The sequence below is a fragment of the Engraulis encrasicolus genome, chromosome 6 (genome assembly GCF_034702125.1).
Source record: "Engraulis encrasicolus isolate BLACKSEA-1 chromosome 6, IST_EnEncr_1.0, whole genome shotgun sequence".
NCBI lineage: Eukaryota > Metazoa > Chordata > Actinopteri > Clupeiformes > Engraulidae > Engraulis > Engraulis encrasicolus.
Genome location: NC_085862.1, coordinates 40,516,668 through 40,540,173, shown reverse-complemented (window position 1 = coordinate 40,540,173; position 23,506 = coordinate 40,516,668). Strand labels below are relative to the sequence as shown.

The 23,506-nt window shown below is 44.5% G+C and overlaps 1 protein-coding gene across 1 annotated transcript; it reads right to left on the bottom strand.

Annotated features, from left to right (window-relative positions):
* On the bottom strand, positions 1-22,891 carry kdm4aa (lysine (K)-specific demethylase 4A, genome duplicate a). The gene is made up of 22 exons (XM_063201609.1): positions 22,788-22,891; positions 21,447-21,599; positions 21,174-21,349; positions 20,747-20,861; positions 20,175-20,368; positions 20,023-20,072; positions 19,832-19,935; positions 19,599-19,736; positions 19,126-19,394; positions 17,427-17,617; positions 15,615-17,041; positions 13,579-13,732; positions 12,550-12,731; positions 10,677-10,878; positions 8,949-9,025; positions 8,368-8,423; positions 7,688-7,796; positions 5,956-6,144; positions 4,816-4,986; positions 3,904-4,023; positions 2,989-3,081; positions 1-2,234 (listed from the first exon to the last, which is right to left on the bottom strand). The coding sequence occupies exons 2-22, from the start codon at positions 21,582-21,584 to the stop codon at positions 2,097-2,099; spliced, it is 4,293 nt and encodes a 1,430-aa protein (XP_063057679.1). The 5' UTR covers positions 21,585-21,599; positions 22,788-22,891; the 3' UTR covers positions 1-2,096.
* Positions 22,892-23,506: the final 615 nt, after the last annotated feature.

Sequence of the window (23,506 nt, the reverse complement as noted above, 5' to 3'; positions counted from 1 at the left end):
CTTGCCCCAGAGTGGAACGTGTATGCCCATAGTTTCTTTACTGACACAAACTGAAGGTCTTTACAAAAACTCCATGAGTGAGGCTCTGAGCGAGAGGAGACAGCAGGGCATCATCCTCCATGCCACACAGGCCCTGATGGATGAATGGATGAATGAATGGATGGATGGATGGATGGATGGATGACGCACTCATCTGAGCAGAGTCTAGAAACAGGAAGCAGCGGACAAAACATCCACTTCCAGCAGAAACAAAGTCGACAGCTCAACACTTTTTTTCCTCTTTTTTTAAATAAACTACATACAAGTCTATCACACATTATATAAGGACACAGAACATTAAAAATATAAACAAAGCAATAAAATAGGCTATTTCAAAATAGAAAAAAAACATATTTCCATTTCCAACTGCGCCCTGTCTTGGGTGGTGGTGGTGATATTAGATAACAATCGGCCTTTGATTCTCCGTTTAAAAAGTTGGACCTTGGATCACATCCATCGCCATTCTCCTATGGCCCCTCAGCGCTACAGAGTCTGACTAAAAAACACACACAAGACACCAATATACAGGCAAACGATGGGACTGCGCAAGGCCTCGGGGATGTCCTTGTTAAGTGCATCTCTTAGAACTTTGAACTTGGCTATGCCGGGAAGCGACAAATATAGATTATTAATATTATTATTATTAATATTATTAACATTAACATGAGTGCAAAAATAATGCATTGAAAATAAATTTCATCATCATCTTAAGGAGAGCGCAAAACTGCAAAGTGGCTGCACCTTGCTATTAAAACAGGCCCAGTCAAACTCGGACTTAAAATTAGGAGAGCGAAGCACAGCTTTCATTTTCAAAGAGGAAGGACCTTGGCGGAGTGTAAAAGAAATCCGTGGCATTTTTTTTTTTGCGAGGAAGGAGGGGGGAGGTTCTGCCTAGAAGATCTTCATAGCAAAAATAGGACGTACGACAGCTCGAACCAGAACCTCCAACTTACAGCATAGTCACTGGACACAATTGTATTGCCAAGGTTAATTTCATAAAGCACCGTATAATAAATATGTTGGTAAAAAACAAATACAACCTCTAAAAATGAAAATGCTATATTCATTATGTTCCTAATATAATGTACATTTCGTTTGGGAATGCGGTCAGCCGTTGACATTGGACTCCTGCTAAGAAAAGGTGTATAGTTAAAATGGCAACAACGCCTTCTATAATCACAGGCAGAAAAAAACCCTCACTCCCTGACCAGGAGACTTTCTTCAAAAAATAAATACATAGAACTGATTGACAATAGGCAACATTCTTTGAAATGCAGAGAACGTATCTGTTCGAACATTTGATAGGGACCTATGACCTTCAAGCCTTTTTTTCCCACAACAAAACACAATCTTCCATCACTGAAAACTGAGAACATTGTTCTTTCTTTTCCTTGTATGAACAACCACATAGGCAACGCTTAAGAAAAAAAAAAAAAAAAACGAGAACGAGACCTGAAGAGAAGAACCCTTTTCATGCCAGAGGTGGTCTCAGACTTGAAACCCCAAGACCCAGTCCCAAAGGTGCAAGGTCTAGCGAGCAAAGAGTCTTAAAAGCCCCACCTCCACTTCACTTCGGGTCAAATAGATGCACTTATGGCTCACTACCGGCAGAACTCAACGTTAAAAAAAGTAATGCTGCAATTAACTGGGGGTGGTTAAGGGGGGGGTATAAGTATGTGCGTATCTGCATGTTTTATGTCTGAATTATTAACAATCAATCACGGGTGGGGAGTGGGAGGGGATTTCATTTCATGTTCACAGTTCTCTTGGAGAAGAGTCAGGAAGAAACCAAGCCAGAGAGTCCAGAGAGAACGAGAGAGAAAACGCGAGTTGCCGCCAGAGAGAGCGAAAACACAAGTCGCTGCCATCATAGAGTCCCAACTGTTTTCAGCGGAGCTCCAATGCAGAGTCCTGATTTAATCAGTGCTGGTGATCAGAGAGTCAGGCAGCGACAGAGCAGAACCTTCTGGAGGGCATTGGGTCAGGAGGTTGGAGAGGAGAGGAGAGAGGAGAGGAGGAGAGGTAAGGGAGTTGTTCCAGCTCTGTGGGTCTGGTCTTCACTCCATGATGGCCCTGTAGATGACCGGCTCGATGTAGTCTCCCCGGTACCTGGAGTTGATCACCCGCTGCCTCTTGGTGCTCTGGACCTTCTTCTCACCAAACATCTCGTCAAACCTCATGTCCGACGCCTTGGACTGCGGTGGGAGAAACATTGTGGACAGGTCAGTCTCTGCTGTGGAGGTTCTCTGAAAATGCTCAACACTAAAATAATATGATCTGAACAGACTTGACATGGCCATGCTTGTGAGCATATCTGGGGCGCATTTCTCGAAACCATAGTTGCTAACTACATTAGCTACTTTGTTGTTTTTAACGCAATTTCCCATTGACAACTAAGCAAGTTGCTAACTGGATAGCAACTACGCTTTCGAGAAACGTACCCCTGAAATGTTCCCTTCATAGTCTGTCATGTAGTGAAATAACACATTTAACTAATGCACTACATAGCGCAATAGACGTCAATTACACGCATTCTAATACAAGGTTTTAGATGCCTTGCCATCCAAAAGGTAATATCCGATTAAGATTTCTCAGCAATTAGTTTCCTGTCCTCATGATCCTAAAATGGTAATAGTAATGGCAGCTCATCATTGCTTGGATACTGGAATTACACAGCTCTCCTTAGCAACAGATGATGGCCACCAGAACACCACTCACGGAAAGTATTTCCCACATTTCCATGTTCCACTATGCAGAGGTCATGGAGGAGCTGAGCTGAAACCGTAGTTGGCCAAATGAACACGGTCTTTCACCGTCACAATGGACGTACTGGATCCCACAGTGCCAAAAATAGCAGACAGCTAACGGCGCAAAAGCCTTAAAACGGGACAGCACTGTCAACATCCCTTAACTAGAAAGCCATCAAAGGCAAGTAGTATTAATACGCACCAGTCTGGTCTTGACTCTCTTTGGCAGGTCTTCATCTAGCGTGTAGACCTCGTCCCTCTTGAACGTTAGCTGGGAGCCGTCTTCAAACTCCACCTGGGCAAAGCAGAGACGGAGGGAGGGGGAGAGAGAGAGAGACAGAGAGAGACAGAGAGAGCAGGGGAATACAAGGTAAGGCCCCTCTCCAAAATCCTGTCAGTTACTTATCACATTCATAGTCCCCCACTGCAGCACATGTGGGAATAAAATACAGACAAACTGCCTTCTGGGCCATTTGGTCACCATACAGGAGAGGTCAAGCACTGCTTTGTGTTTTTGCATGCACCAGCACAGTACCTTCATATTCAGGCTGGTCAGCACAACAGTGCGGTCAAGCATTGTCTTTTATTGCAGTACACCACACGGCTGACACTAAACGCACGGCTATTCATAACCATATACTCACAAAATCATCTGCGTGAAAGGTTTGCGTGATGGGGACCACCCAGAGTCCCACAGATGGGGTTCTTTATTAATACACTTGGCAGATGCTATAGATGGCAGCACATGTATTAGGGTTTGACAGCATCAGGAAGCTGTGGGTTGTGTGAATATTTGTGCATGTTGCCATGGAAAAAAATCTTTTTTTTTAATTTATAAATGAGCAGATATTTCAATGTACACAGCTGATGTCCTTCAGTCCTGATACAGTGACTCAGACACCAGTGCCTACAGAGCCTCACTAATAATATTTTAACCAAATAATGTAATAAGCAAAAGCTACGCTTTTCTAATATTTATATTTCTTGCATTAACACACTGAATATTAGGAAAGTAATTTTGTTTTTGAATGCCGCAGCCGTATAAAATACTGAAGCATTCTGCTGTTGTGACCTGCTGGTTGAAGTCCTCTGGTGCTCGCGTCTACTGTGCTCTTACCTGGTACATCTGGATGATGTGGTGGGCCACAAACTTCCCTCCGTACAGCTGGCCATCCGTCCACCGCACCTGCACAGCCTCCCCCTGTGGAGGGGGACCAAGCTGAACACAGTCTCGGTTCTACAAAAAGAAAAACACGCACACACGCACGCACGCACACAAATCATAATTTAAATACCGAATTCCCCAAATACAAATATTTCTGAACTATACACTTCCAGTCCAAACCAACTTTCCTCCAACAACAGAACACATTCAGCATTCAGAAAACTTAATGTGAGTTTATGTAACATCCTTGCTTGTACTGTATGCCTTAGCCTACCAATGAAACCTAAAGAGCCACACATCTCACTTGTTTACAGTCATTTCCTTCCTGATAAGATGCTGATCTTTGGTCTAGTCTGGAGGTCTAGCATGGGCTGAGGCAGCCTCATACCACAATGTCTCCATTTGATTACCTCAGCCTAGGCGGTTATGTTTTCTGTTGTGTTGGTTTGTTTGTCTGTCAGCAGGATAATTTAAAAAAAGTTATGAACAGATTTTGATGAAATTTTAGAGTTGTTGGTAATGACAAAAAGGAACAAGTGATTTAATTTTGGTGGTGACCCAGAATGTTTTAAAAGTTATATTATAGGCGTAGAATTCCACAGCAAGCGTCAATGACCCCATAGCCTTGGCGGAGGTTTGCACTTTCCGAGTGCTTCTAGTTTGGTTTTGCATTCTAATTGTCGCAAGTAGAATATCTTCAATGCAATTCAACTTTGAGTCTATCAGATCTGCTGAAAGTAACTAATGACAGGACAAGCTCTTCAATATCAGCTTGAGTCAGATGAATAGCCTCTATATCCTTTCTGATACCATTTTGATGTGTAGTTTCAGGTCTACCACCAGCTGAGGCCGCCTCGTACGTACCACAATGTCTTCAGGGAACAGGTTGTCGCTGAAGGAGCCGTCATCGAAGTTGACCTCGTAGAAGGTCTCCTTGTACAGCTGGATGACGTCGCACTGGTAGTAGCGGCCATTTTTGTGCTTGCAGATCACCTTCTGGCCCTCTGCCAGCTCCCGAAGAGACGCCTTGTTGCGCTGCGGGAGGGCAACAGACAGACAGACAGACAGACAGACACACACACACCAGTGTTAATGACCTAGGATCATAGACTGCATGTCTAGAATACAAGCATTCATTCTAAACACCATGACCAATTCAACGCTTCCCTATTGGAGTGACCTGCACCAAGACTCTTTCAGATGTAAATTGAAAACATTTCAATTAAATTGCAATTACAACATTATGTGGAATTTATTACGTACTCTATGTACACACAAGATACCGAAGACATCTTGGAGGAAAAGAATTCCGACAAATTATCATCGAGCCCTACATATTTTGGGGGAATTTCCGTCGGACAAGTTATCATTAATTGGCAAGGGAGCAAACTTCCTGCCGGGGGGAAGTGGATATTGCATCAGTTAAAATAAGAACACACTTAGCCTTCTGTTCCTAAAACATGCCCCATACCCCCCTCCTTCTTTTCCCTCTCTCCCCAGTCAGTTGAAGTTCACAATGACATTCATATGGAACATATTGTCCGCCAACTCTAACAGTACATGGCTCAAGTGTCCGGTTAGTAATGTACTGTACTTTCTTTTGACTTTCTCCCCCTCTTCCCTCTTAAAGTATTTGAACTTAACATCAGTGTCAGGGAAGTTCTAACAGTGGAATAGCAATGTAGAAGGTGTGCAATTTATCATTGCAGATCATTTAGTGGCATGTGTAGGAACAGCCACCAGCTTTTAATAAATACAGATTTCATTGTAATTGTGAACATTCTAAATTTCACTCGAAGAATTTAGAAAGGGATCGGCCCAGCCGTGGCTCAATTGTCTGGGCCCTCGACTACTACACCGGTGACTTGGGTTCTATTCCGGCCTGGGTCCTTTGCCAAACATCCCCCATCTCTATCTCCCACTTGCTTCCAGTTTCTCTCAACTATCCTGTCACAAAAAAACCCCCACAAAAGTCCCCCCAACCCCAACCCTTCCCCTGCTCACCTCGACCTGTACGGGGGCTTTGTGCCTCCAGCAGGTGACGTAGACTACGAAGGGCCAGTCTTGGGGCTGCATGAGGATGCCAGCCGCCTGGGCGCAGGAGGGGTGGTAGGAGGTGGGGCAGCGGCCGTGCGAGCACTGCACACAGCAGCCCACCTGCTTCTTCATCCGCCGCTTACAGTAGTAGCACTTCTGCAGGCACACAGACAGGGGGCGGTGTTAACACTCACTCAGTCAGATATATTCAATACAACAATAACAGTGGATGGACCACAATGCACTGTTTGGCAACATTTCTCTTAAATAATAGTTACACAACAAAAAAATAACACGTTGAAAAGGTTGGAATGGTTGGTGAAAAGGGTGGGCGTTTTAAATTAAGGAAGCAGCAATTTCTAAGCAGGTGCTTCCACGTGCAGTATTGTTTTTGGCAATGATGGCTTTTCAGCCACCCACTTGCGCATTAAATTTGACAAACACACTGCCCACACTAAGACGACGCTCCTCTGGTAATGTCTTCGTAACATTGCATAATGAACCTCTGCATGAATGCTACCATCTACAACCACACGTGTCCAGTGAACAACACAACAGCTGAACACTACAAATGAAGACCAAAAGAAACAAACCATCATCTCTGGAAATTGTCACATTTCTCATTACACATTTTCCACCTCTCCCCTCAATCGTTAAATAATTTACTTTTACATTTCTCCTGTTCAGTCTGGTCTCCGAGTCTTGCAATACTTTTAGCTCCAAACTAGCATGGATCAGTGAATGGGGATAATACCTATTTAGCAACCCTCAATGACATTTGCCTTTTCTAATTGCTGTCGTACTCCTTAAGTGATAATTACTAGTCTGCTAAATAGTTTACATCCCTTTCCGTAGTGCACAACAGGATTTTTTTTCAGGGGCTGCACTGCACTGCTGGTGTATTTGACATGTTTGTGATTATGCTGAAATGAGAGTGTATTGCTAGGTGAAATCAGAACATAACCACATTTCTTTTTTTCTGTTAATGACTCTACGCTTTCCAACTAGAGAAAGAACAACTTTTTTTATTGGATAGATCCTAGAAATCTTGGTTTAATTTTTATGCATAATGCCATGGGACAAAATGTTGGTGCTCCAATCTCATTCAATCGGCCGTGCGTGGGGCTACAACTAGTATCGGCAGACTCAGATTAAAGTAAAGCATAAATGTAAATCTCAATTATTTAACGGAAGGGAAGGTGGAAAATTAGCATATATTTGCATAAGTGGTGGAGTGGAGTTAGCCTGGTCCTGACCATCCCATAATACTACCATTTCATTTCGTATTTATGGTCTGGCATTTGTTTGCTCTGAAGCGATTGCAGGAAGCAGGAAGTTTGCACTCAGTTATGATTTCAAATTATTGAACACCTCTCACCCAATCGCCGGCAGTTACTCAACAACAACATAGCGCAGACCAATGGCTCTGGCGCAGATGTGTACGTCATTGTCACGAGCGTCCTCCCCCTTTCGCCCCCACGTGGGGGGCGTATTTGCTTATTGGCTGTTTTCTGGGGGGGGCGTTGCGATCAAAATCCTACCGCTCCAGGCACTCCACAGAAAAGCAAGGCCAGACTACCGTAGTGGAGTCAATCTTTTGGCGGAAGTACGTAGGATGGTTCGCGATGCTAGAGTGGAGTGTTGCTAGAAGGAATTCCCAGCTACTGAAACCTGTCAAGAGAGGTGTCATGGTACTCACCAGTTTAAATCTCTGGAGGGGGATGCCACTGAGGTCCACAGGGGAGCGCTCGGAGACGTTGACGAAGCGAGCCTCCAGCACTGCCACTGCACACATGACATGCACCCACCTACAGGAAGCACCATGTGCACACAGACACTGAGTTACATATGAAGAACATACAGCTTCAGAAAACTCAACTTCACAGATGCACAGGGATTCTGTTTGTGTTTAGGAACACAACACATGAAACTAACAGACACACAAACATGAAACACATTGGCAAATAGCTCCAATAAACTGAATTCTACAGAAAGGATACATTGAACATGTTCACATACAGAAGAGAAAATCTGGTTAGGAAAAAAGGGTGCAATGGCAGACTCACTTATTTGTACCATCATGAATTATTTATTTGCAATTAAAAAGACTAAAACAAAACCCAACACAGGCAGTAAAGCCCTCCAACTTTAAGAGTAGTATTTAAGACGGACCCTAAAGCTTCCTGCCGACAGAGCCAAGTTTTGCTTACGTACGACCATTGAAAAGCTAGTGGTCATTAATGAGAGTTCAGCTGAGCTAGCGCTAGCCTGGCTGTGGCATGGTGATAAGACTATATCGGCAGCCCTAGGGAGGGCCAACACACACAAAACGCATGCATGCACACACATACACACACACTTAAACACACACACACTCACTTGTCATTGTTGGCTCTGTGCAGGGCGCCTCCCCTTAGTGCACACAGGCAGCAGCTCTGCAGAGACCAAGAACAGTGTTACAAAGACACGCGCACGCACACACATACACATACACATACACACACACACACACACACACACACACACGCGCACGCGCACGCACACGCACACGCACACGCACACACACACACACACACACACACTTTCTGTCTCGCACGCGCGCGCGCACACACGCGCACGCACACACACCACATCATTTGAGAGGAGAGCACAAGCAACAACACAGATAAACAACACAGCTGAGTGCATTCATAGTCTTCGGAGAAAACCGGTCATGCACTAGGGGAAATGCCCTAAACAAAGCCTTTGAAAAGTGATGGACAAATTCTTTGAAATTCTTGAAAGTCTTGAGAAATACAGAAAATAAAGGAAGAGAGCCGATAGAGCAATGCAATTGTAAGGCAATTTGCTACCAAGAAAAGTACTTGACGTATGACTAACTGGACATGACAGGATAATGAGTGTGTTTATGAGGGCTGTGGAGTGTGAGAAGAGGGGGGGGGGCATGCTGGGATGGGCACCTCGGTCATGGCGTTGGCCTTGCAGCGGGCACACTTCCAGCCCTTGGTCACGCTGTGTGGGTTCACGCCATAGCAGCCTGGCACAGGGAAGGGAGGGAGAGAGAGAGAGAGAGAGAGAGAGAGAGAGAGAGAGCGAGAGAGAGCGAGAGAGAGCGAGAGAGAGAGAGAAAGAGAGAGAGCATGTGATCAACACTGGACTCTGCAATGGGTGGAGGAGCACAACACTCGACAGAACGGCACAGCAACCACCCATCCACACACACAGCAATGTCAAGATCAAAGTTAAGTCTTACTCATACGAGACAGCCACACACAGTTCATCAAGAGGTATAAAAAATGCATTCTGGGAATTGTCTGTTCAATGATTTGCATTCAAAAGGAGGCCAAGCAGCCTTTTTTTTTTTTTTTACTACTGCCGTGGGTGAAAACCTTTAGTTGCCTAAAATAAGCAATGTCCTATGGGACCTGAGAAGATCAGCAACCTTAATAAGCAATGTCCTATGGGACCTGAGAAGATCAGCAACCTTAATAAGCAATGTCCTATGGGACCTGAGAAGATCAGCAACCTTAATAAGCAATGTAAAGGTCTGAGCATTTTGCAACAAAGCGGCCAAACAATCTGGTCTATCAAGGAAACTGTAGCAAAACTTTACAGCGGTTGAACATACCCATCGTCTGAGCCTGGCTGGGACCATAATCTGCAGCAGAGTCCTTAAGCATACTGCAGATGAACCGCAATTACTACAGCCACTGACCCTGCCCTGCTCTTGGAAATACAAACCCATTATTGCAATGAAGCCCTGAACAGTAATGAACAAGGAAAACTTCACAAGTCTCTACATGCAAACTGTAGTGGTCTGTGTAGACACCAAAACGGCTTAGCCTGACAAGCCAGCCCACATCACATCTTGTGGTTAAATGGATAAGACAGGCACAATCCAAAGGGTGTTTCAAAATGCGCGGGAAGCAATCGCAGCACTAAAACCTACAGCCCTCAGTACAGTCATCATCACATTGAGTACATCTACCGGTTACCTGATTTCATTAATTATTAGGTCTGTTGGTTATTACAAGGGTACTGACAGGCATGAATATGTACCCACAGAATGGATAGGTGCTTTATATTATACACCACCAAGAATAACTTGGGGTAATATCAGCAGTGCAAGTTCTGTGGTGGGCTTCCCCGGCATGAACGTGCACACTACAAATGTGTTAATATTAGCATTTATTACATGACTCTAGGTTAGATTACATCAGCAGTGCTAGGTTAGGTTGCATCAGCAGTGTTAGTTGTGGTGCAAATAGATGGTAAAAGGCACTTTATAATATTATTAATCTCGAAGAAAACTGGAGCCAGATTAGCATTAACATTCCTAGTTGGGGGTAATATCAACAATTTATTATTTACCATGTGGGACTCACATCCTACATTGAAAATAGACGAGTGCCTTAATATCCCGCCCCCATAACACCAGGTCATATCAGCTAATTAGGGTGTTGGAATCACTAGCATGAACGTGTACGCTGCAAATGGTTAGGTGCTTTACTATTAGAACCTAATACACCAGGGGTGCATTTCTCGAAAGCGTAGTTGTTAGCCAGTTAGCAGTTTGGGTAGTTGCCAATGGGAAATTGCATTGCAAACAACAAAGTAGCTAACATAGTTAGCATCTACGATTTTGAGAAATGCACCCCAGGTTACATGAGCTGGGCCGTGGTACTCACTGGCATGAACGCGTACGCTACAGACCGAGCAGCTGATGAGCAGGCTGGTGCCGTCGGCCTCCAGGTAGGAGGTGGGCAGGTCCAGCTCGGCAGACTCCTCTGTGGTGGTGGTGAAGCAGGCCTCAGGGATCAGCGGCTTGGTCCGCTGACGACCCGCAGGACCCACCAGGGGCCCCGAGGGGTCCTCGTCACCACACTCCGTCTAATGGGGAGAGAGAGAGAGAGAGAGAGAGAGAGACAGAGACAGAGACAGAGACAGAGTGTGTTTGAGAGAGCGACATTAATTTCTAACACCAAGTTATAAACATTTTTAGATGGTAATGGTGACTGTGAATCAGACAATCAGACAGACAGCAAAGTTAAAGCGATGGTTCGGAGTAGAATCACCCTAATGCCATTTGAACCGTGACACCCATCCACCTTTACACCCGAAGTGTTTTCTGCCGCAGGCTTACATCAACAGAGTTGCCGTGTTATTCGATGTTTATTCCGGATAGCTTGACTCAAGCGCATATGGATACTGGGCACCGTCTCCAAACTTTCCCCACAAAAATAACATGTCATGACACCAAACTTCTACAGTATAACAAATGTGGTTTGTACTCACAAAAAGATGAATTTGAAACTTTGTACGTAGTCCAGGAGTTTATTAGTAACAACACACGAGACGATTAGCTTTTCTGCTGCTAAACATCCGTCGACGTCACTTCCTCCAGCTGGGACTTTGTTGATGGAAACAAATACACGTGAGTCCGGAAGGAGGAAAACTCAAAAAGACAGCTTGCGCTACAACTAGAAATTAACCACTTCGGATTTAAATTTTACCACGTTTAATAAATAGAAGACGATGCCACACTCGTGCATATATCCTGGCTGTGGACTAAAACACAAACCTTACAATAAGTGGACAGTCCCAGCTGGAGGAAGTGACGTCGACGGATGTTTAGCAGCAGAAAAGCTAATCGTCTCGTGTGTTGTTACTAATAAACTCCTGGACTACGTACAAAGTTTCAAATTCATCTTTTTGTGAGTACAAACCACATTTGTTATACTGTAGAAGTTTGGTGTCATGACATGTTATTTTTGTGGGGAAAGTTTGGAGACGGTGCCCAGTATCCATATGCGCTTGAGTCAAGCTATCCGGAATAAACATCGAATAACACGGCAACTCTGTTGATAAGCCTGCGGCAGAAAACACTTCGGGTGTAAAGGTGGATGGGTGTCACGGTACAAATGGCATTAGGGTGATTCTACTCCGAACCATCGCTTTAAGCGAGTTCAGATTGAACATAAAAAAAGAAACTATAATGGTTACAGAGGAAAATTCCACAGTCATGAGTAATGAATTCACTACGCAATTCTACTGACTGCTGCATGAAGATAGAGTGCGTGAGCAGAGCCTCTACCCAACCAAACACATGAAAACACCACTGGCCCCCAAGCTTCAAAACACTTCCAACACCACAGCTGACTCAGAGCTGACGACTTCAAAGATGGCTGGGCACCTTACCATCAACACACCGACTGACTTTTTATCTTAAACCCTCACTCCACCGGAAGTCAATTCTCCCACCTACAACCATTTCACACAAACCCCTTTTATATGTGAATGTACTCACAGCAGCTGTATTTCATAGAGTTAAAACCCACCTACGGTATATCAGTAGTTGTGATCACCATGTAGTTCATTGCATTGTAATTACAGTACTGCAGAAACCCCTTCAGCTATTGCGGTTTGACATGCCACTGCACATTTCAATGACAAAGACTATTTGTTCCCCATATCTAATACTAATACAGTTACTGATTTAAATTTCCAAAACTAGTAACTTTAGTTAATTGGCATCAGTGCTCTTGGCGCTGTGCATCGTACCCGCTGGTAGGTCTGGAAGAGCATGCAGATGGAACAGTAGGGTCTCTGCAGTCCGCTGCTGCGGTTGTACTCCCTCTCCTTCTCCAGGTTACAGGGACGGTTCAGCCACAGGTGCGCCAGCGGCCGTGCCCACGCCTCCCCTTCCTCCACCTCCTCTTCTGTGGGCGCAGGCTCCGGGAGTTCTGGACACACACACGCACACACACGCACACACACACACACACACACACACACACACACACACACACACACACACACACACACACACACACACACACACACACACACGCACACACACACACACACCAAGATTACAGGCTTTGCATGCATGCCTCAACTCATGTCAACACAGGCCTGTATTGCTCAAATGTATGGCTACATCTTGATCCACTGATCTTTATCGAAGGACAAAATTCCTCCACAGATCTCTCTGTCTCTTTTTGTAGATTAAACATAACTTTGAGTGTGGTGCTAGAAAAGTACAAAACATCGTTTTACAAGTCATTAACGTGACGGTGCACAGGCTCTTATGAGTCACCCACTCCGATACAAGAGTCTGAGCGATTGTTGTCACAGCATGGTGTGATGAAACTTAGTGGTTAGTTTGATCTACCCTCAAATGGAAGGACTGCATGAAAAAGAAAAAAAGAAACACATGCTGGGTTTCCAGTCTCCTTTACATTACATGTAGCCATTTGTTCTGCGCAATGTATGCGGTCATGGCACAATTGTGCGAAACAAATGGTGGATCTCCACCCACATTGGTGGATTTCCATTTTGATTTTTCTAGTTGCTGAATGCTGAAAATGGTAATTGAAAACAAGCTCACTCTTGACTAATGAGGCCAGCCATGCCATTTGTCTTTGGTTGCAACATTAGCAATGATTAAAAAAGTATCCACGATAGGACTGGTTAACCATGATATCATAACAGGAATGTGTGAGGTATTGAAGAGTTGTGGAAGATGTTCAGTGCATCCACCCTCCATCAGAACTCCACTAGAAATGTCCCGCCCTGTGAGCATCTTACCCTCATCGCTCATGCTGTCCTTGATGAGTGGATGATGACGGGGGAGTTTCCCCAGCTTTCCTTTGGGTACCTTCACCACCTCCTCCTCCTCCTCCTCTTCCTCCTCCTCCTCCTCCTCATCTTCTTCATCCTCATCCTCAGCTATGTGCAGCTCCTGACCACACAAAAGAAAAAAAGTGAGTTAGTACAAAAACACGGCTAAGAAAACCCAGTACACCATTACCATGCCGGTTCAAGTCAAATTATGCATCTTCTCTCAATAGCCAGGGCTGTACATTAAGACCAATTGGTCGCATATTGAGCCTAAATTTTTGACTGTGCGAGAAAGAAAAATAAAACGGGCGCACCTGTACGAGTATGCATTTCAACCCTTTCATTCGCATTTTGCTCCTGAGTTCGAGTGCATGATTGTGAGAGCTGCTCATTTTTTCCACAGCCTGTCTGATAGACACCATCAAACTCCATTGGGAACGCATTTCAAAAAAGACGGTCAATGTTGCTTGAATTCCGTGTTGGCTAAGATTGAGCCATCTCTGCTCCCGTAGCTCAGAAAAAAACAACAGAATCGCTTCGCACAGATCCCTGGTGGCAACAGTTACAAGGCGTGCATGCCTCATCTCCCAGTCGGATGTTCTGTGCCAAAACTTCTTACAGCTTTTCGAAATGGACTGCTGTTTAAAACTTTCAAATGCGGGAGTTTGCATTGCTAACAGGAAACCTCTTGAATCCGATAGTGAAATAGCCACTCGGTTTGCTAGCTCATGTGATTTAAAAGACGTCGTTGTTAGAGCTGTTTTGGCGTTTCCCAAACCGCTGTCTTCGCAATGACTAAGCAAAAAAATGCAATCGCAATCAAAGTAATCAAGTCAAAATATAGTTCGAGGAGCATTGACAAGTAGTGTGCAGTGCGCGCAAATTTAAAGTCTAGTTGGTCCAGTAGCTACCGGTGCTGTAGGCTATCAAAAAGAGCAGCCAACACAGTGAGATAATTTTGCTGCTCCCAGTTTCATTTCACACCGTTCCAACCCATACGTTTGAGGAAACAAAAACTAGGCTATTAAAGCCCGTTGGATTAACGTGTTGTAGGCTATGTTTAAGACTTAGTCAATCGGTTCAGTAAGCATGTGATTTACATGCTTTTAATCACAAAGTTATAATAATAATAACAACAACAATAACAGTAGGCCTAATAATAGTAATAGTAATGGGAACTGTGATTTATGGCATATAGCAGTGGTTCCCAACACGTTTTGCACTGAGACCATTTTATCCTGAACTTTTGGGGACCCCATTTTTTTCACAACCAAAACCATGACTGAGCAAACTTGCTGGCTATAAAAAAACAGTGGATATTTCTGACAGGATAAGACTACAATAGCTATGGATTGTTAATTAGTGATATTTATTGGTATTTTTTTTATTTCACACCTAGACATTTCAGGGGAGCCCATTGGAATTCCAGGTGACCCCATACCCCAGTGTTGGAAACAAAACACTGACATATAGCCTTGGCTATTGTGCATGAAGATGAAGAAACAAGCAATGGTGCAATAAGCACAGTATTTTACATAAACCCCCCCCCAACAAAAGTGTTGCAACATTTTTAGAGTGCTCCTAAATTTTTATCTGTGCTCCTACATTTTTATCCGTGCTCCTAAATGTTTTCATTTAGGAGCACCTGTGCTCCTAGTGAAAAAGCTTAACGTACAGCCCTGATAGTCATGTTTACATTATGTTTTTAATTCCGAAGAATTTACCGGTAATTCCGAATTTTGAAAAAGTGTTAACATGATGTTTTCAAAGCGTAATTAAGTTTTATTTGCAGTTGATTCGGAATTAAATGTCCCATGTAACCAAGACCAATGTTTTTAATCAAAATGTACTATGCATTTACTATTTGAATAGGGCTTACTTTTAAAATTGGAACTCCTGGGCTTTACCTACATCATTATACATTTTTTTGGATGGGACGAGATCGCTTTGAACTACACTTTACAGCAAGCAAAAACAACTGCTCCCCCCCTCACTGCTCTGACCTTCTTGTCCTCGTCATAATCGTCCTCGTCGGGCTCGCTGTCGTCCGCGAAGCTGTTCCTGTCCTCCCTGCGCGGCGTCTCGCCCTCGCTGCAGTAGTCTCCTTTGGCGTAGCTGTGCACGTGCAGCACTTCCGCGGGACTCAGCGTCCTCTGGAAGAGCCGGTGGGCCGGACTGGTGCTAGTGGCGGCTGCCGGGGCAGCACCAGCAGGGGTAGTGGCGGGGGCAGCTGCCGAATTAGCGTTAGCTTTAGCGGTGGTGGAGGCGGCGGCGGCTGTGGTGGGAGTTGGCATCGAGGCAGGGACAGCAATGGAGGCGAGGGTGACTAAGGTGAGGGCCGCCGATGACGTTGATGACGTGGTGGCGGCAGCGACAGGTTTGGTGTTGGCCTGGCTGGTACACGGGGGACGCGTGACAGGATGGGGCTGCTTGGGCACTGTGGTGGGCACTGGTGCTGCCGGGCAGGCTACTGCTGCCTTAGATTTGGCTGCTTTGGCAGGAGGGTGGCGAGGCGGACATGGCTGCACTGGGGTGGGTGCTGGGGCTGGAGCCTGTGACTGTAATAGCGATGGCGACAATAATGACGATGATGAAGATGATGGCTTCTCTGATGATGATGATGACGGTGATGGAGCTATGAGAGGCAGGGAGCTATTCCTAGAGATGGAGTTGGCTGCTTTCGTGACCTGGGTGGCCTTGGGTGGTTTGACCGACTCGGCCTTGGAAGGCTTGGCCTCAGCTTTCTGGACCTCCAGAGGCTCAAACTTGGCTGGCATTAACTTGTACGCTACCACTGGAGCCAGTGTAGCTGGAGCTGGTTCCACCTGAGCTGGCTTCACCTCCGCAGGCTTCTTCTTGACTTGAGGGCTTCTCCCGGGAGGCTCTTTCCCCGTCTGCTCCTTCTTCGGAAGCTCCACATGTGAAGGCTGTGGATCAGCAGGCTCCGGTTTCGTTGATTTGACCTTGTTAGGCGGCGCCACATCTGTGACAGGAGCTGCCGCCGCTGCCACCACCACCTGATTTGAAGCCACCTTCACCTCCACCTGTGCAGGCTTTGCTTCCTCATTTTGCTGCTTCATTTTAGAGTTCTTCGCCTCAACAGCTGGTTTTCCCTTCGTGGCCTTATCGCTGACGGATGGGCCTGCAGCAGGGGCAGGCTTTTCATCTACTGGGGTAGGCTTTGCCTGCACCTTTACAGGCTGTGGAGCAGGAGTAGCAGTAAGGGTGGGCTTGGATGGGGCAGGCGGGGTGGACTCTGCCTCCCTCACGGTTGGCATGGCCAGCTGGGTTGGCTGCAGGGACGTCTTCAGCCCCGGCTGGGCCTGAGTGTGGAACACCACCAGCTTGGTCGGCGTCCGCTCCACGCTTGGAGACTTCTGCTCGGGTTTCGGCTCGTCCGGCTTCTTCTGCGGGGATTCTGCCACTTTCACTGAAAGAGACAAAACGCCTCATGAGTTACAATAAACAGAGCTCTTTTCTACTCACTCATCTTTGCAGGGTTTTGACGTCCATAGACCATCACGGCAAAAATACTTAAATGATAATTCAAGTTAGAAACCACTTGAATGATCAAGTCTTCTACTTGGATGATTTTTAATCAGTGATTGCTTTAAGCGAATGAAGGCTGATCAAAGTATGATCCAAGTGAAGCCTCCTGGTGTGCGTTTCTCAAATGTGTAGTTGTTAGCCAGTTAGCAACTTGGGTAGTTGCCAATGGGAAATTGCATTGAAAATAAAAAAGTAGCTAATGTAGTTCGCAACTATGGTTTTGAGAAATGCACCCCAGATCAGTGGTGATATTCCATATGTCCTACCCGTGTCTGCTGAGCTGGGCTCTGGCTTCTGGGCGTCCTTCTCAGGTGTGGAGAGTCGACTCTTCTTCTGCTCCACCTCCTCCTTGTGACCTGAGGCACCCTTGTCTTGCTGCTGCTTCTCCTCCTGCTGCTGCCCTTCACCCTCCACACAGTCATGCTGCCTCTTCACCGCCGTCTTCTCTTTAGCACTGCTGCACATCAACAATACATGCATGTCAATACTAAATACTTTCAGATTCAAGAATACTATGAACCAGACAAGTTTAGAGTTGCTATAAAGCAAAATGATGTCTACCGACCTATGAATTGACATAGGCAGGATTCTAAACTGTATATTTAAACCACACATGAATAACAAAGGCAGTGGGATAGTTTTCATTGATTGTCATCTGAAGGCCACAAATTGGTGAGGGTGTTGCAGTGCAGAAAATGGCCACCACTGCCACCTAATGGTACATATATGGCATTCATACAAAACAATGTTTTTTCATTTCAAACGACAAGACATACAACTAATATTAGTCATGCAGTAGTTGCCATTTTCCATCCCACTACTTAGCGAGATCTGTGCAGTTACTGCAAAAAAATTACCCATTTACAAGGCCAGTTCAGACCAACGATTCGCGACGAGACGAGCTGCAACGTTCTAAAAACCAGCAACTGTCTGCAACATGCTGTTCTACTCCAGGCGTTCAGACCACTGCAACTGCAGCTGCAACTACGGTAGCGATAAGTCTCCGATGTACGTGCGCGCACCCACTGAGTTGTTTTACAAAAGCAAAGTAGATGTGCAGTTGCAATCAGAATAAATAAACTATTGTAGGTAGTCATACTCTGCACCGTGCATTTTGCGCAAAAAAATGTAAGGAGCCCTTTGAAAGTGGATTTTACTTGGCATAGGCCTACTTTCATGAGAAAATGTAAGTATATTTTAAGTTCCTCTTGGATATTGAATGCCAATAGGCCCTATAACAAGAAGGCCTATAGAAGTTCTTTGACCAGGCAAATTCGTCAGCTTGCGAGTGTGCTTTTTTTTTTACAGCAGTCCATATGTAATAACTTTACGCATGCAAGAAGCATCATGAAAGCTAATTTGAGTGATGTGCTTTTTGACTTAAACGTGAGGATATTAAAGAATGAAGACAGCAGATAGAATAATTAAGAGATGGACTGATAAAGGTTGGCCATTTCTTATTTTCTGAAGGTAGATTTGCTCCACTATAGCTTTCATAAGGGGTGCGCAAAAAAGTCAAGTAGATGCACTGTGATCAAAATAAATAAACTACTATGCCTACTACACGCTGTGTATTTTGGGCAAAAAATAAAGGCTATGAAGCTCATTGGAAGTGAGTTAGGCCTATTTGGCTACTTATTTTCCAGAGAAAGTGCCACAGCTCCTCTGAAATATTTCTGAAAGCACTGTAGACGGCTATCTCCAGTTTGCATTCTGTGATAACACGACGAGAAATCAAGGACACTTAAATAAAGTTTTAAGTCTCTCTGTACAGTGAGTAGCAAATGATAGTCGCGAATCATTGGTCTGAATTGGCCTTTAATTGCACTGAAGAGCTGCATTGATTAACCCATGAAGAGCAGAATAATGCATCATCAAATTGACCATGGCAATACTAAACATGCATTTGTACAGTGGAATTGCTTTTGCATGCTTGTCTATGTGTCTGGTCCACATCACACCAACCTCTCCTCCCCTGCTGCTCCAGTGGTGCTGGAGGTCTCAGTCTCCATCTTGTCAGCACCAGCGTTGCCACAGGCAGGCTCCTCTTTCTTCAGCTCCACCAGGAACCTCTCTCTGCCGCCCTGGATGAACTCGGCCGCCTCTGGCGTGGGCTTGGAGTGGTCGATGGGCCCGTTGTCCTTGCCGGCCAGCCACAGCTTGTAGCGCTCGGGCTGGAACTTCCGCACAAACAGGTCCATGGAGATCTTCACCATGTCCTTGCGGCACGAGCACTGGAAACACAATAAGCCACAGGTGGAGAGGGCTGAGCTTGCATCGCACTGATTTACTTACTTATGTTTGTGAGTTTATTTGAACATGATGTTTGTGGTTTCACTTAGAACTCTGGTGTTTTAACAAACAAAAACACAAAGGTAGTTTTAAAATCCACAGTAAAAACGACCAACTATGTAGGCAACAAGGCAGACTATTCTCACCAGAATGGCCTGCTTCCCATACTCAATCCATCGCTGTGTGGCAAAGTTGGTGGACTCTGCACAGTTGAAGCCGTGGTTGAAGCCAGCGTGATAACCATATGGGAAGGTCACCATGAACTGACCGGCTTCCTGGGTAACCTGCAATGTTGCACATAACATTGATTAACACAACATGAACCACAGACATTAGTCCAATATAACAACAAGGCTTGGAAGATACATGTAAGCCTCACCTTTTCAAAAGGTATTCCATACTTCTTAAGGATCGAGGGTGATATTAAAGTCATCTTGTGTCTTAAGAAGGCCTCACAACTTTGGGCACTTCCTGGGAAAAAGCCTGTGGGATGAAATACATTGTGATTATCAATATGAATCTCTAAACATCACCCAATAGCACAATTTTCAAACCCAATAGCACAATTACCCTTGGCTAGGCGCTCCAGCCTTTTTCCATGCTCTGGGGGCACACAGTACCTGCAGAGAATAAGATAGCCCAGACCACGTGTTAAACAGCTGTTTAAACCAAAACAATACTGGCAAGGCAAAACAATGTTTTGCAGGGGTTTTTTTTCTTACCAGGACTTGGGCTCTCCAAAGTGTAGATAATTGATGCTGTAGAGGTCCATGTCTTCAGTGTGCCAGGCAAATGTGCTCTTCCACATCCCAAAGTACAGATATGGTGTGTTCACGCCTTTGATCTTGATGCCACTCTCCCTTTCCACTGTGTCAAGGATTGTGTTCAAGCTGCCAATATTCCATTCCTTGACATCCTAGGGGCAGGTAAGAGATGGTACACTCAATCAAGACTTGTATTGTATCACTCCACAATTTACACATTAACTTTAGTAAATTGACTCAATGGTGGACTACCCATAGAATGATGTGTAATAAAGGCATTACAATGTGAATGTGATGAGCACAGTGTGTTACAAAGACTGTATACACAGCCCTTCCCCTGGAGTCACAGCAAAGAAAACATACATACTTTTCAATTAATCTTTGACACTAATCATGAAACAGGTGTGACTGTAGCCGTGGCAAAAACATGCTTGCAGGACATGCAGAAAGACAATATCTGACAGGATTTGGAAGTGAATATGAATCATAAACACATGAAAACAGAAACTCTCAAAGAAGGGCAAACTTACAGGATCATAAAGAGTGCCGTTAACGTCTGCTCCATAGAGAGGAGGGTTGAATGTTAGGTTCTTCCAGTACTTCCTCTCAAGTTCTTCAAAGTCCACATATCTAGGGTTGCAGAATCTACAAGACAAGGGAATGTCATAACTTAGTATCGTCTCTATAATGCGTTGATGTGCTGACAACCTCTGCATGGAACAGTAACACAAACATTTTTAAAAATCAGTTAGAAATCCACAGACATTAAGACATTAAGGATGGTTCCCTGGCTGTAAACAGTTGAAAATGAAATTTGCTGAGCAAATGTAGAAAGGGGGTAGGATATGAGTGTGGATTCGAGACTGACATTTTGAATTTTCAAATTCAAAAGGACTATTCTGAATCCAAACATATACATAGCAATCGAAAATCGAGTCCCATCCCTAGTTCACTCACTTGTCTGTGTTTGCAGTCTTGCGAAACTCCCGGACAGTCATTGGCTTCTTCTGAATGTTGTACTGCGTGAAGAGACCAGACTGGCCAGTCACCACTTGTTGAATGGGTGCAGGAATCACCAGGTCATCGATATCATCATACGTTTTCCTGGGCTTCCAGTCTTTAGGAGGTATGACCTAAAATCGGGACAGAAATAAGAGCAACACACAGTTAGCAATAAAGATTGTATTTTTTCCATTATGAAAGTTGCTCTGAAGTTACCACCAATGTTACCTTGGCCATGCCAGCCCTGTGTGCTCCTTGGGACTCCATGTAGGCTATATAGCGACTGAAGTCTTTGAACTCCTCCTTGGTAGGCTGAAAAGTCATGATCCTGCAGCCAGGATTCTGGGGTGCAGAATCCGAAGCCATGTTGCTACGATCACGCTGTGTAATAAAAAAAAATCAAAGGGAAATAAATGGGCAACCTAATAAGCTGAATGACAATCAGTAGTAGGCGATAGTAAAACATGTTAGTATTGCGTGTATCGCATATTTGTACGACTACGACCTGTGGCTTGCTGTAGGCTAGAAGGTTGCAAAGGCTATTTGTCGCCGCCTGTAGTTCACTCAGTCCCCTGGCGCATTATACTCACGTAGGCACAAAACAAACAGCTAGCTAACAATTGCATTGTCAACTTCATAATATTTCCTACAAGCAGTCCACATGTCGTAGCAAAGACGTTTCAAAACTATTAATGCACTTTGCAATAGCTGTGCTTGTCACGGTAGAAAGTTAGAGATGAAAATAGTTAGCTGCTTAGCTGACGCTGATTGTATGACATTCGCAAGCAGTCTTGGACAACTAGCTGGCTAACAAGACTATTCAACAAGAAACATATAGTTGCAAAGTCACGCGCATGAGTTTCTTGCAAAGTATTACTGCAACCACTATTTAACACATTACTATGCATGTACTATTGCAAGTCTAAGTAGTTAAGTATAATTTGGTTTAATGCAACATGCAGTTAAAGTCACGTCTAGCATGGTTATTGAGCTAAGCATCACAGCCAGCGAACGCTTCTGCAAAAAGAACATAGCTAATGTTAGCGTGCTAATCTGTCACAACTCATTCGCTAGATCCACCCATTTGGACACCGTAGAACTACATTGGACAAACTCCATGAATAAATTCGCCATTTCATTTTTCATTGGATGGCTGTGATGTTCGTCAAATTAAGGCCCAGACCAGCTTAACTCCCGGAAAATAAATAGCTCGCTCTGTGCGTAGAAGAGGTTCTTTAAAACGCAAACTAGTGGTTGCCTAGCTGGACAAGCAGCTTTTGCTACGTTCGGATTGAGTTCGTTAAGCAGTGGAGCAGGTAAACGCGAAGCTACAATTCAGATCAGTTTCACGCAAGTTCTTGCTCGCTATGCAGCTCAACTTGACGTTAGCTAGCTATGATAGCTTGTTAGCTAGGACTGCACGTTAGCGTTACCTGGTTAGCTACAGGCACAGGATCGCTAGCATTCTGGCTACCTAGCTCAAATACTCACTTTTAGTGAAACAAGAACACAGCAGAAGTGACAAAAAGAGAAAACCCAACTACCAACCAACAGTAGAAATCAACTCACGTTTTTCGAGCGATTGAGAACTGCTAGGTGCCTCAGATATTCAGAGTAAAGAGGGCATTTGTTCAGAGTTTACCACGGGTTGTAAGGATGGTCCTCCATTATTGTGTAGGGCAAAAGCGCATGCTCAGTTTGTGATTGTTTACAACGCCAACGGAGGGCGTTCCTCAGTTTCAAGTCGGGCTAATCAAAACGCCTTTTCAGTGTAACCACGCCCTGCATAAATTATTATATTTTTTAAGCTTGACAAAATTATGGCTATAGAACCAATTCCATTAAAATATGCTTTGATAACATAGGCCTTCAGATAAAACTGTAGACAGGTTTGCATGGCATGTGATGTGAATCTACCTGCTATTGGGCCATGCCCAAAACTTAACACACTACACAGTTATGGCTTTATTAGACAAATAATTCACTCTTATGCAGAAGAGGTCACATTATAACCAAGGTGGCCTGAGCTTTTACAAGCCAATAACTGGCTATAGCCTACAGCATACAGCATAAAAGCCCAGCCCACAGACGCCCTGTAGCCTATTTTAGACACATATGTTATTTTGATAAAATCATGAAAATCAATAATAGCCTACAACCTATATTTCAAACATTTTAAAATACACAAATGTTTTCCTTGCCTCAAGTAAAATCATCAGGAAAGGCTTTGCATTAGTGCCTCCTGCTGGGGTCTTTTGGTAGTTGCATCAAAGATTTTCTAGGTTCTG

What these genes read in the sequence shown, in the direction of transcription:
- kdm4aa (XM_063201609.1), bottom strand. Translation starts at nt 21,584, where the DNA reads ATGGCTTCGGATTCTGCACCCCAGAATCCTGGCTGCAGGATCATGACT. An exon ending in AAGACTGCAAACACAGACAA is followed by an intron (nt 20,862 to 21,173) that starts GTGAGTGAACTA and finishes CTTGTCTTGTAG; the next exon opens with ATTCTGCAACCCTAGATATG. An exon ending in ATGGAATACCTTTTGAAAAG is followed by an intron (nt 19,737 to 19,831) that starts GTGAGGCTTACA and finishes GCAACATTGCAG; the next exon opens with GTTACCCAGGAAGCCGGTCA.